Below are 12,561 nucleotides of genomic sequence, written 5' to 3' on the forward strand. Positions count from 1 at the left end.
TAATGATTCTATGATTCTATGATTTCTAAAGTCTTAGTTAAGTAATAGTTTTGCTTAAATTGCCTTTAGTTTTACACCTGTTTCACCCTGAGATTACATTTCTTAAGAAATGTCTTTTCACACAATATTGAGTGTGGTGGATCCTGAGCTCTCAGTGCTGGAGGGAAAACAGCACATTCTGCATGCAGGTAGCTCAGTACCAGTAAGACAACAAACAGTTAAATGGCATGTGGGACAAGTGATTTAAGGCTCCTTACTGGTGAGTTTGGCCAAGAGAAGCTTAAGGTTCATGTCAGCTTCAAATGATGTGTTGTGGATGGTTTTTTTCCCCAGAGGAACAATGGCCAGTGCACAGTCATTTTCTTAACTTGTTGAAGGCCTTGATAGTTCCTGCTACCAAATAGTTTTATGATCTGAGTTAAAAACCACTCAGAACAATGTGATGTACTTCATCAGTGGACTGCTGTGTTTGAGAAACTGTTAATGTTTCCTTTCCATGAGTGACTTTAAACAGCCTGTGTTAATTAAAAATAAAACCAACAATGAAGAAAGAAACCCAAAAGGATAACCTCGCAATGTCACAGTTGAAAACTGAGTGTGCTACAGGAGAGTGGTAAATTTTTGCATGTGAAAAGATCAATTTCTGCTTTAATTTGAAAGTTCTGGCTAGTGATGTTTTTAATGTGTTGTTTTTCTCTCTTCTTACAGGCGCTCTATACTGTAGTTGCTTTTAGCCTAATTTCATAGAGAAGCAAAGTTTATACTATCACTGTTTGTCAAAATGAGAACTCCATAGTGCATTTCCAAATATTTAGAATCACATGCCGTTCAGGAAATCCCTTGGGTGAAATGAGTGGGACAATGGAAGAGTGGAGAAAACTTAACGCATCCCCTGTTTTTATACTCCCTCTTTTATCCACATTGACTAATATCAGATACAGGATACTAGACTAGACTGATTTTTCGATCAGGCTGAGCATCAAAGTTCTTAGTGTCTGTATTTCAATTCTCTCTTCCTAGCCATAAAAACTTTTATATCCACTGTTTCGTAATGCGCTGTTCAGTATTTTTGAGGAGACACCTGTTTTGTGTGTTAAAAGGTTCATGATTCCAAGAATGGTATTTACCCTCACTTTTTTTGTCTCAAAACTGTAAATTCCTCAAAAGATTAATCACTTTCCTTTATTTAACCGTGTCTGTAAATGAGCTTTCGGATCTATTTGTTGAGCAGAATGCAACAAACTGAAATGTACCTGCCAAATTCTCTGTTGCATGCCATTGAAAGCTGTGTTTCTTATCAGTGCTTCAAAGAGACTGGAAGGCAAACTGTTAATTGGAGTATATTATTAGCACTATTAAAAGGTTTGTTACTGCGTGACTCTCCATAGATTAGCTTGTACTGCTTTTAGCTACTAGTGCAACTCACTTTTACGCAAACCTCTGGAGTTAGAAAGACTAATTTTACTACATTTCTTTGTTTGATAGAGACCAGCTTGCACAGCCAGAGAAACCTGCTAGTCCCAAGTTCATCGTGACACTGGATGGCGTGCCCAGTCCACCAGGATACCTTTCTGATCAAGAAGAGGAAGATATGTGTATAACTGAAGGATTAAAGCCAGTTACCCAAAATATGTGTGCTGGTAAAGGATTAAAAGGCCTTCGAGCGCAGCAGATGCAAATTGTAACCAGGCAGCTAGAGAGCTGTGATGGTAATTATGCTTACCAACAGGATCTAACGTAAATGTGGTGGTTTGATTGTGGATAGAACTCTTGGATATATCATTCTTAAGAAATCAAAGTGATGGTGTTTATTCTTCAAATTAGAACATTCTTTAAGCAAACGAAATGTGGTAGTTCAGTGGGGCTGTATCTTTAGAAGCCTTTATCTTGATAAACTAGAGCAATACGGCACGTAGGTAATTCTCCACACATCTCAGTATTGGTGAAATTTGTTTTTTTCTTTTGAAAATGTAGTCTGTCTTCATTGCCAGAAATGTGCACTTCTTGTTGACCCATTATGATTTGTCCCCATGCTGATGGACAGGAGATTTTATGATGAACGTTTTGCCGTGCCTTGAACTTTAAAAAATAAATCATTTGGTGTTTGATCTTAATGTTTCTGTTTAGATTTGTGATATCAAAAGGAGCCGGTTAAATATAAGGTGTTGGTAGGGTCAAGTTGCTAGAATCTCTGAAAGTAAAACCTAAAGAGTGTGTGATTTTACTTGAACATTATATATTCAAGATACCTTTTGACTAACGAGGGAAATTGCTTGCTGAAGCCTGTGTTTTTATTGTTTAAAATGCTGAAATGGTGATGAAAAATATAGAGGATATTGATTTGTCACAGACACGTTGAATACTTGCCTTAAGGTCATGCTTGGATTTATTTTTTTAATTTTCTTACGAAAAGAACTTTAATTTCCATAGAAGTAGTGCATCCAAATTTTCTGAACTAAATATAGTATGTGATGCTATACAGAGAACTTAAATTTAATGGATCCAGCGGTAAATGTGTAATGCAATTATGAGAGAACCATGGGGGAAAAGCAAAAGATCTTTTAAGTCCATGTCGTTTCAGTCCCACTGGCTTCAGAAGTACTACTCATATCAGGCAGTCTTAAAGAAGAAAGGAATGTTATATATCCGTTGGCACATTTGTGCTAGTACTATGACATATATATTAGAGTACTACCTTTGGAAATCTGTGCTTTTACTAGTATAGTCTGTTTCATACTCCTTGCTAAAGCTCCTTGGTACAGGAGAGTGTTGCTGATGTAGCTATATCTGTTAGGGATTCTTACTTGATTCGCTACATTAGCCGGTAGTAGCACGAGTGTGACTGAAGTTCACACAGAATCAGGTTAGTGTGGAAGTGATTTGTACAAGCAATGTGGTTTTATGATAAAATAGCATTATTTGGCTTCAGTGTACTGCAAGGAGAAGGCATAAATGGGGCTGAGGATGGAATGAAGCTGGAGCAAGTGTGTCACTAGTGAGGTTAGAGAGGTAAGTCTAGCAGTCCTGGAAAGCTTTGAAAAGCCAAAGGTTTAGGCAGATGTGGGAAAATAAGACAACAGTGAAGGTATATGCTTAATTGCCTGAATTTGCAGAATGAGGTTTTAGAGCTAATGTTAAATAGGAGAAAGTCAAAGTCCCAGAGTTCCTGTAAGAGTAGTGAAGGTATTGAATGTTTCAGCTTGGAATTTCTTAAAATACTTCTTGGATTGGAGTCTGGGTTCAGGTAACTGAAGTGAATGTGGTATCTATCTGAGGAAATTACATGGAAGTGGTTCTTTTTCGGTGTGTGTCCCCCTACTAATAAATCATATCTGACTAGTGTAAAAACTGATTTTTTATTTTATCTCTTGATATAATTTTTTAGAGCCAAAAATATCTTGGAGAAAGGAAGCGTAGCTATTATTAACACATGGCTCAGCAGAACAGTCGTAACTAAGGTTCAGTTGAAGAATCTTTGTCTGTCTGATCAAGATCTACTCTGTTCACACCTCAGTTTGGATCTGTGAAGAAAGTGAATTTATTTTGCTTGTAAACAGTGCAAGTTTGATCTTTTATCACCAAAAGGCAGCTCTCAGTCCAATATTATGACTTCTTTCACTTTGTAGTTTTGGAGATTTTCTTCAAATAATATGATTGCACGTAAATTTTTACTGTCAAGCCTCTATTAATCAAAAAAGTCATATCAAGAATTGGGTTAAAAGCAGAGAGAATAGGAAATATTGTGAATTTCAATTATGCTATACTGTGTATGCCAAATTGCATATAGAATCATAAAGGTCCCAGCTTGTTTTTTTTCCTTTTTTCTTTCCTTCCTAGTGGATATGGAACAGTTAAATGTGCTGCAAAAACAGGAGAAGGTGCTTGAGCGCTGCAAGTACTGGCCTGCCTGTAAAAATGGAGATGAATGTGTGTACCATCACCCCACACTACCTTGCAAGTGAGTAGTGCAAAGCTCATCCGCTTGACCTGGTTGTTTTTTTTTTTTTAATTTTGGTGCTACAGATTTCTCTTCTGTGTTAGTAAATATTCCAAGACAGTGTAAGTCTGTTAGGGTAGGGATTGCAGCTAGATTATCACACTAATGTAATGTCTTCTGTTTTCCTCCCTTCTACCATGTGTCAGAATACAGTGATGTTTTTAGTAAGTAGAGTCACAGCTGTGGTCATGCAGAAAAAAGCTTAGTTTAGCATACAGGCTGGTGTTTTTGTGTGGCTTAGAGATGTGGGAATTGGTGTCTTCTTAAAACAAGAGGCACTCTTCTGCTAGCTGTCAAAATGCTTTTGAACATGTTAGGGTACTATTACCATTACCATGGTAACACAGTAATTTTTTATTTGAAAGCAAAGGCTAACTCTTGAATGTGTGCTGTACCTTTGCCTTCTCTTCCACAAGCAGCAACAGTCTAGAAAAATCGTTTCTGTTTTGAGATAAATGTTACCAGATTGGGTAGCTTCATTTACTCAGACATTTGAATTTTCTTTTAAAATCTGACATTACTAAATTCAAAATAAAACTTTCTCTTCTGTAAATGAACCATATTACTTAGTCAATTCTGTGCCCCTCTGTGCAAAGGTCAGAACAACAGTGTCTTTGTTGCTCTGCACTGCACACTAAGAATAATGCGTCTTAGCTTGCAACAAGTAGCTTGCTACCAAACTCCACTGAGTGTGAGGTAGTTCAGTTATTTACTGCATGTAAAGAGTGTCCATGGGGAAAACGAACACAGATCTGTTTGTGTACAGCTGGTACACTACACCCGCATGCCCTGCTTTGGAAGTAACTAACACATGTGCACAAGCCCTCTTGTAGTTCTGGTTTTCTCTGATATTCTGGCTTTCATGCACAGCAGCTGCTTGGGCATTTTGCTCCAAGTATGGGTTTATGACTTAATTTCTTTTCCCTCAGAGTTTTTCCTAACTGCAAATTTGCTGATAAATGCTTGTTCATCCATCCAAACTGTAAATACGATGCAAAGTGCACTAAGCCAGACTGTCCTTACACTCATGCCAGTCGACGAACCCCCCATCCACCTCCTAAACCAGGTGAGCACCTCTTGTTTTTCTGAGCTTTAAATGAAAGTGCTGAAGGAAAAGCAGTATATTTGGAAGCAGAAACTGACAGTGGTGAAAAAATAATTTTTTGCTTGATTTGACTTAATTTCTTTGAACTCTTACTGCTAGATGAACAAGAATAGTCCAGTGTTACTGCAAAAACTGTTACCGGAAAAATCCCTGAACGGTCTTATGCAAGAGCCCATATGAAATCTATGCAAGGCCAAAGTGGTGACTTGCACAAGGGATTAGCCAGCGTTGCAGTTTTACTCAAATTTGTTTCTTAATTTGGATACATGTTGTACCAATAGCTTGTGACACAAATTGAAAACAGGTTTCTGTCTTTGTATGAACATTTTTTTCTTTACTGACACTATAGGAGTTAACTTTATGTAATGATGAGATGACTTTCAGGGATGAGGTTACCCAGTGAAGGCAATAGCTGTGTTTGGATTACGGGTTGGTATTCCTGAGCCTTTGAACAGTGCCAAGGTGGAGGGCCTTTACTGCGCTGAAGTCATGATCTTTAGGAAGTGGTTTAGCCCTCAGTCATAGTACGGTGCAGTTTTGTTACTTTGCCAGAAGACAGAGTACAATGTGCTTATCTCCTGTATCGTTTCCAGCAGCTCCTGTGTATTCCTGGAAAGTGCACTGCCTGTGCTTTTCCGTCCGGTTAGCTTAAACTCTACCAGGCTTGCTGCTGTTTAAATTTAACATTTGAATGTCTCTGCCTACCAGAATCTCTGCTTAATTTGTTGGAAGCATTGCCATGACCATGGTACCTTCTGTCCTGAAATGGTGAAGAACCGAGACCAATGATTACCTGACAGTCTTGTTCTACCCCAGGATGAGATCCACTTGGTGCATTGGGATATGCTTCCCATATTTCTTGCAGAACTTTGGTGTACTATAAAACATAATTTCTTGCAGAAGAATTGATATATTTAAGTTTCTGTGGAACTATATTAAAAAGCAGTTTATTCTGATCCAGGGCTTACTTCCTATTCTTTTCTTTTCTGCTATTAGCACCACTACCCACACCGTCTATATCCTCCAGTAGTCCGCTGTGCAAGTTTTTTCCTGCTTGTAAAAAAATGGAATGTCCATTTTACCACCCAAAAGTAAGAATTGTCTATCATCTCCTATGTCTTCCCTTGCTTTCTAGAAAGATACTTGAAATATGTTACTTTGGGTCAGGAAATGTCACTAGCATTTCACACTTTTGCTTTTACTGTTCACATTTTAACTTTAGCTCAGAAACAGAATATGCAAAAGCAGTGACTTAAAGAATTTGGAAAATTATATTTTTAAATAATCTTTCTACCAGATGCTTCTGGGGAGTTTCAAACAGGCAGAAAGCCATAGCACTTGTCAAAAATCTGCCCAGCCAGGATGCTGGGGGCAGAGGAGGAGGACATCTTGTAGCCTCTGTGGAAGGAATATGTCTCAGACTCTTGACTCTTCATTCAGATGTGCTGCAATATAAAAGAACTTTAAAGATTGCCCAGTTACCCTGGAGTATATTAACATAATTTATATAGTACAAAAGTTTATAGCTCGGGTACTTCTATAGTATTGTGTCGCTGCATATTCTTATGCCAGTAAGTTTAGTGCTTTTTCAATCCCTAACAACGCTGAAATGCACTGGGTCCCCAGGACTCTGTTCCCAGATACTACTGGCCAGACACTCTGGCTTTTCCTCTGTCTTTCAGATAATGCTGTGTCATGCTCCTAACTTCCTAACACAGATCAATTGAAACTAAACTCTGTAAACCCTTAAAAGCAAAGGAACTTCCACCTCTTAGTGCAGCGGCAGTTTTGGAGCATCTAACTCTTAATACTTTTGAAAAAGGATTTCCTTCTGTCATTGGGTTGAACTGATTGCACTAGTCTGTGTAGCTGTCGATTCAATTATCTATTGGATATGTCATACAGTAATACAAATTTGCATGTAACATAGTCTAGGCTAGCTTGTTCAGGAGTTCAGCCAGCCAGCTTTGAGCAGCCTCTTCTGAAATGCTTTCATTTGTAGCATTGTAGGTTTAACACCCAGTGCACAAGACCAGACTGCGCTTTTTACCATCCAACTATTGCAGTACCTCCACGCCATGCCTTGAAATGGACTCGAGCTCAAACCAGGTGAGATACTTTTTTTTAGATTTTATTTTTCTTGGTTAGGTTTAGAGTGTGTTTTGTGACTTATGTCATAAATGTAACTTTATTCAGAGGAGTAATGTATGTGATGAACAATGAAGATTGTATGAAGAAAGATACCTGTTATAGGCATCTTTCTTTTAAAGAGCACTCTACTGGGTTTTTTTAGTAGTATAAACATTAACTAATGTGATGCAACACTGAGAAACAAGTGCCCTGCAGCTAGGATATGGCAGAGTCATTGGAATCCTGACCTGGACGTGTTGTGTTTACGGAGTTTTATCTGAATAAAGCTGAAAATCCAACATCAGCTCTTCTCTACTGTTGTTTTATCTTGTGTCCAAGCTGTCTTTTCCACAAAATGTTCAGATGTTTCTTGGAGTGTTTCTGGCAGAACAGCTCATTCCTGTCACCCATCCACGATTTCATAAACTGCTAGCAAACCTCCCAAAGCTGCAGTGATTGGTCTGTCTTAAAGATAGTCAAATCACATGAGCCTTTCACTCCAACCAATCATCTCATCTGCAACGGTCTTAATTGTTACAGGGGTAGGAAGCAAATCAGTTCTCAAATCATCTTTACAGACTGGTAGGATTGTTACTTACGTTAATGGTTTTTCTCTTTCCCCTCAGTGAATGATGATGATGATACAACTTGGGACTGAACTTTGCCTCCTTTGGACAGTAGTAGAAAGGAAGATTAACCGCCAGGGGCACAGGATGTTAGAAAAACTCATGCATTTTGAACTTTTAATATACATTGTTTTCATAAAATGAGGTTGATTGCATACTTGAAATGTCTCTAATTTTCCAAGTTTGTAAGTTTGAGCAATTTTACATTTTTTTTTACACTGTAAGAAGAAAATGTCTGTGTAAGAAAAGTTTTACTTTAAAGTCCATTAAAAACTTTCAAAGCACATTTTGTGTTCTATTTGGGTAACATTTCTCGCTTAAGATTAGGTGTGTTGAAGAAGTAAAAGTGTATCGTCAGAAGGTCTCAGAAAGCTTACTCCCCTATTCAGATCATACTAGAGGTATTTTTTGTTCAGCGGGTGTTTGGTACAATGCATACAACTGAACTGATGTCCTAGCAAATACTGACTGAACTCTTCACCCGCTCACAGGGAAAAAGAGTGTAAATGGTTTGTCTTTTGGGCATTTTTTCCATGATAGTCATCATATCCCTGATATATGGGGAAAAAACAAAGACGAGAACAAAAATGCTTTATAAGCAAGAACAATTAAACCATTAATGGTATTGTGCTCCACTTAAAAAGCCTACGAAATTAAATACCACTTCACTTGAAAATAAATGGTTTCAGATGTCTCCATTTACACCTGAGAGACAGAAAATACCTCTCTGAATCTTCTTCTGAAGAATCTGTTGTTGTTCCAGTACACCTGACTACCGGGCATACTTTGTGATTATCTCATTTGAGAAAGTTCCTGTGACTTACATTGCAAAAAATAATCCCAGGAGGTGACCATAAATATATTTAAGTGGTATTATAATGATGAAAAGTGTTAAGCAGTAACATAAATGCATTTTTTTATTAAATCTTTTGGGGAACTACATTTTCACAAAAATATACAAAAGAATTTCTTTTTACAAATATTTACATTCGATATCAGAAAACAATTTTAGCTACATATTTTAAACTTAAATTTGACAAATAGAGTCTTGAATTCTGAAACTTAACACTCCAGGAAAGTTTGTTTGTTTGGTTTTTTTTTTTGTGTGAAATAAAGTACTCAAAGTTCATACTCAAATTTTAAAAAATCTTAATTAATGCAAAAATCTGACATTTAATTTTTATATATATTTACTTTGAATAAACATACAACATTATTACAGGGATTAGATGTTCATGGTGGAAACCAAAATGGAGTACACTTAAAACCATGATCCGTATTACAGTAATACATGACCATACCTTTGGACTAGTTTAAAATACCTTTTTTTTTTCTTTTTTTACTTTTTGTTAAAGCGAGAGGGATTATCTGACACACTCCATAATGAAACACAACAAATTTGAACAGACAACTGGATTTTAAGTTTAAAGAACTACAGTAAAATATTTTCCAAAGGTGACTTGACAGGGGAGTGGAGGAGGATGGGCTCTTGCGTTGTACGGAGCAATGCTGAAATGGATTTCCATACGAAAGACTGCAAATTACATTATTTTTCTATAGAATTTTCCAATGCCTTCATTAGCTGTCCCTTTCAGAAAGAGCTGCCACCATGAAGCTATTTTCTTCTTCAGCGTGAGATGAGGAGATGATAATTTGTAAGGGTAAGGGCGGCAGAAAACTAGTACTACCTCCATTGCTGAATTTCAACAGCTTTGATGTGTTATAACCTACTGTCCAATGTTAAGCATAAGGCAAGCTGCTGATTTTTCTCTGCTAAAAAAAGGTGAATAAACCAAACCACAAAGCTAAAAGTGTATGTATTTTTAAAGGGAATGGTCCTAATGCATTTACTTAGATTTTTACATTATTTTAAGTGATCATTGTGGTCTTGAGTGTATTCTTATGTGAAATTTTACATTAAAAATGCATTAACTTTCTTCACAAATTAGTAATGGAGCTTTTCCATTACTTAATATAATATGCTGTATACCTGTAACTGAACTAAAAAGCATAAACAAAGCTTATAATTACAAAATACTGCGTTTTTTAAAAAAAAAGAAGAGCTATTTCGCACCTAAAAACACAACACAATGATAAGTAGTAGCAAGTAAAGGAAAACTAGACCAGAAATGGGGGAAGTACTACCCAACAGCACCAACATTTCACGGAAGTACAGAAAACCATTTTTTTTCATGCAGTTTGTGCCTGTGTTCATGCTTGGAGTTTCTTTAGAAAATACATTTATTAAATCACCAAAGAGTACAGTATAGAGCATGTCCTGGGTGTGACTGGTGTTTGAAAAAATCGTGCAGTTATGGAACATTTACAGCTCCATAGCTGAACATTACACATTCAGATTTTAAGTAATGTGCTGGAAAAAGGTATTTAACTGCTTTGCTTCTTGGGAAGAACAAATACCCTATTTTTCACCTGCTGGGCATGGAAAGATCTCCTCCTCCTCCCCAGGCTCAAGAATTTGCAACTAAGTTAATAGAAAATTCATTTTCAGCAATGTAATGCTTTGTATTGGCTTTGTATTGTCAGTCACCGTAGTAACAGCAAAGCTGTGGTTAAAGCTGGCTGACTCTCACTGCCACTACATTTGGAAAAGTATTTATTTGGGGGTTGCGAGGCGGGGAGTTGGGTTAAGGGCTCCCATGGGGAGAAGGGAAAGAAAAAAAAAAAAGGAGAAGAGTAATGGCAAAAGCTAATGAATGAATAATTGGAGGCTATTACGTGAAAAACTTTTTTTTTGCCCCCCAAAAGGCTTATAATCCTACAGAGGACTGAAACTAAAATACCCCTACTACCTCCCTTTTTCAGAACCCACCAATGCAATACTTGTTTCAATAATCTACATTTTTCTCCCTCAAGCACTCGTCTCCTGCCTCAGCCCCACTGAGACCAGCCGAGGATGGCACTAGCTTTGGGAAAGCTGCAGTTACACACAGGGATGGGATAGCAGCATTTGGCCCCTGTGACAGAAGAATTCATCTAACGAAAAAGTGGTAAAGCACGAATGACGTTAATCCTCTAATTTAAAACACCTGTTACATTGGGGCCTCTGAAGAGTTAACTGGGTACAAGCAGCTTTCTTCTAAGAATGTAGAACAGTGGGAATCACACATCTTTACATCACTGGAACGAACATGACAATAATTTTGGGGATATCTTTTAAAAAAAAAAAGTTTGGGGTTTCTTGGTTTCGGTTCGTGCGGATTTTTTTGTTTTTTTAAATAAGCTCTCACATGGTTTCTGTGTCCAAACTGAGCAAGATATGTACTAGTAAGGGCAAAATCACTTTGTAGGGTTTTGAAGTTATCCCACAACAAGCAACAGGAACTCAGGAAACTCATGTTTTGGCATTTGGAAGAGAAATCCAAACACACTGAGCGATAGGAACGTACTGCCTCTCGTGTCCTAAACTCAGCTGCCCTCCAGCAGGTGGAGAAGCACCAGTTCAGCTCTGTGCACAGATTTTATGTTTCTTACTAAGAGTTGCTACAGGTAAGTCCAGTTCAGTTGTCTAAGCGGCACCTGTAATGAGTTCAGATTTTTTTTACGTAACGTTACCTTAAGTCAGTTATTTCCTTATTTTGTACTCATTTATTACGGGATAAAATCAAGAACTTTACTAATTTATTTCTACTCATATGTATTCATAGGCCTACATTATACTCGCCTTCTCTGACTTACTATACCTGTATTTGGAGGCCTAAGGCAAGGAACCACCAAAGGAAAATTCAGCTCGTGTGATTTGAATTGCCCTCTGCACATACCTGTCTCCATCACACCTGGATTTAAACGGAACAAATACAGGCCGTAGCTTTAATGTCCGTCATCTTAAATGTTGTGCACGTCTGGGAACAGAACCAAGAACTGGTGAATAACGTTTCAATAGGAAAGAAATGAAAGAGGCAGTAATTGATACAGGTTGGTTATGAAGAGTTTTCTAAAGTATAGTATTTCTTTGGTTTAATATTTTTTGTTTAAAGAACGCATTTAAGCCCAGTTGCACAGGAAACTAAGATATGGATAAATCCGAAGAGGCCTGTTAAAACAATCCATGTTTGGTTTATGTGGGAAAGATGAGTAGCGTTTTAAAATACATCCTTAAACTCTTTTACCTGAGCTCTCAGTAATACGTAGCAATTTTATATTTACAGTATTTTCTTAGTTACCAACACGTGTACACCGCAACAGTGGCTAATCTGTGTTAGCTGCTGTACTTCAGCACTAAATAGTTGTCCCATAGGTATGGGAGTGGAGAGAGCAACGAATGGGAGCGGCTGCATCTTCCTCAAAACAGAGCGCACAAAGTTGCCTGCAGCCTTTCCTTGAGCACTCTGCTGCTCTCCAGTCCTTAACCTCCGCAACCAGCCACGGAATACTCCCCATGTGAAAGACGGTGTTTGCCAGAAAGTGGTACGACCCTCCACCCACCACCACCTGCTGGTTCTTCGGTCCCGCCTTTTCCTATTTATGAGCGTTCCTTCCTCTGTTTTCCTTTGTTTTCCTTTCTTTCTCCTTTTCTCCGGGTTTATATTTACTGGTTTCCTATTACTGTTTCCTCCATCCTATGTTCCATAATCTCAAAAAGAAGTGGAAATTATTAGGATTGCCTGTTGTCACCATGCTCAGACCTTACACTTCTTTCTGTTGTTCTCTTTTACCCTGGGGGGGGAAAGAGAACACGTTTCACG

General features: G+C 37.8%; 1 protein-coding gene across 1 annotated transcript; it reads left to right on the top strand.

The window, feature by feature from the left end:
- Positions 1–1,485: 1,485 nt before the first annotated feature.
- Positions 1,486–8,142, top strand: LOC104084394 (zinc finger CCCH domain-containing protein 14-like; the record flags this gene model as incomplete). The annotated part of the gene is made up of 6 exons (XM_009588226.1): positions 1,486–1,709; positions 3,838–3,958; positions 4,927–5,063; positions 6,099–6,193; positions 7,105–7,211; positions 7,859–8,142. Coding segments are annotated over 6 exons (691 nt in total), but the record flags the coding sequence as incomplete, so codon positions are not given.
- Positions 8,143–12,561: the final 4,419 nt, after the last annotated feature.

This window comes from Fulmarus glacialis, unplaced genomic scaffold (genome assembly GCF_000690835.1).
Source record: "Fulmarus glacialis isolate BGI_N327 unplaced genomic scaffold, ASM69083v1 scaffold40200, whole genome shotgun sequence".
NCBI classification, from domain to species: Eukaryota; Metazoa; Chordata; class Aves; order Procellariiformes; family Procellariidae; genus Fulmarus; species Fulmarus glacialis.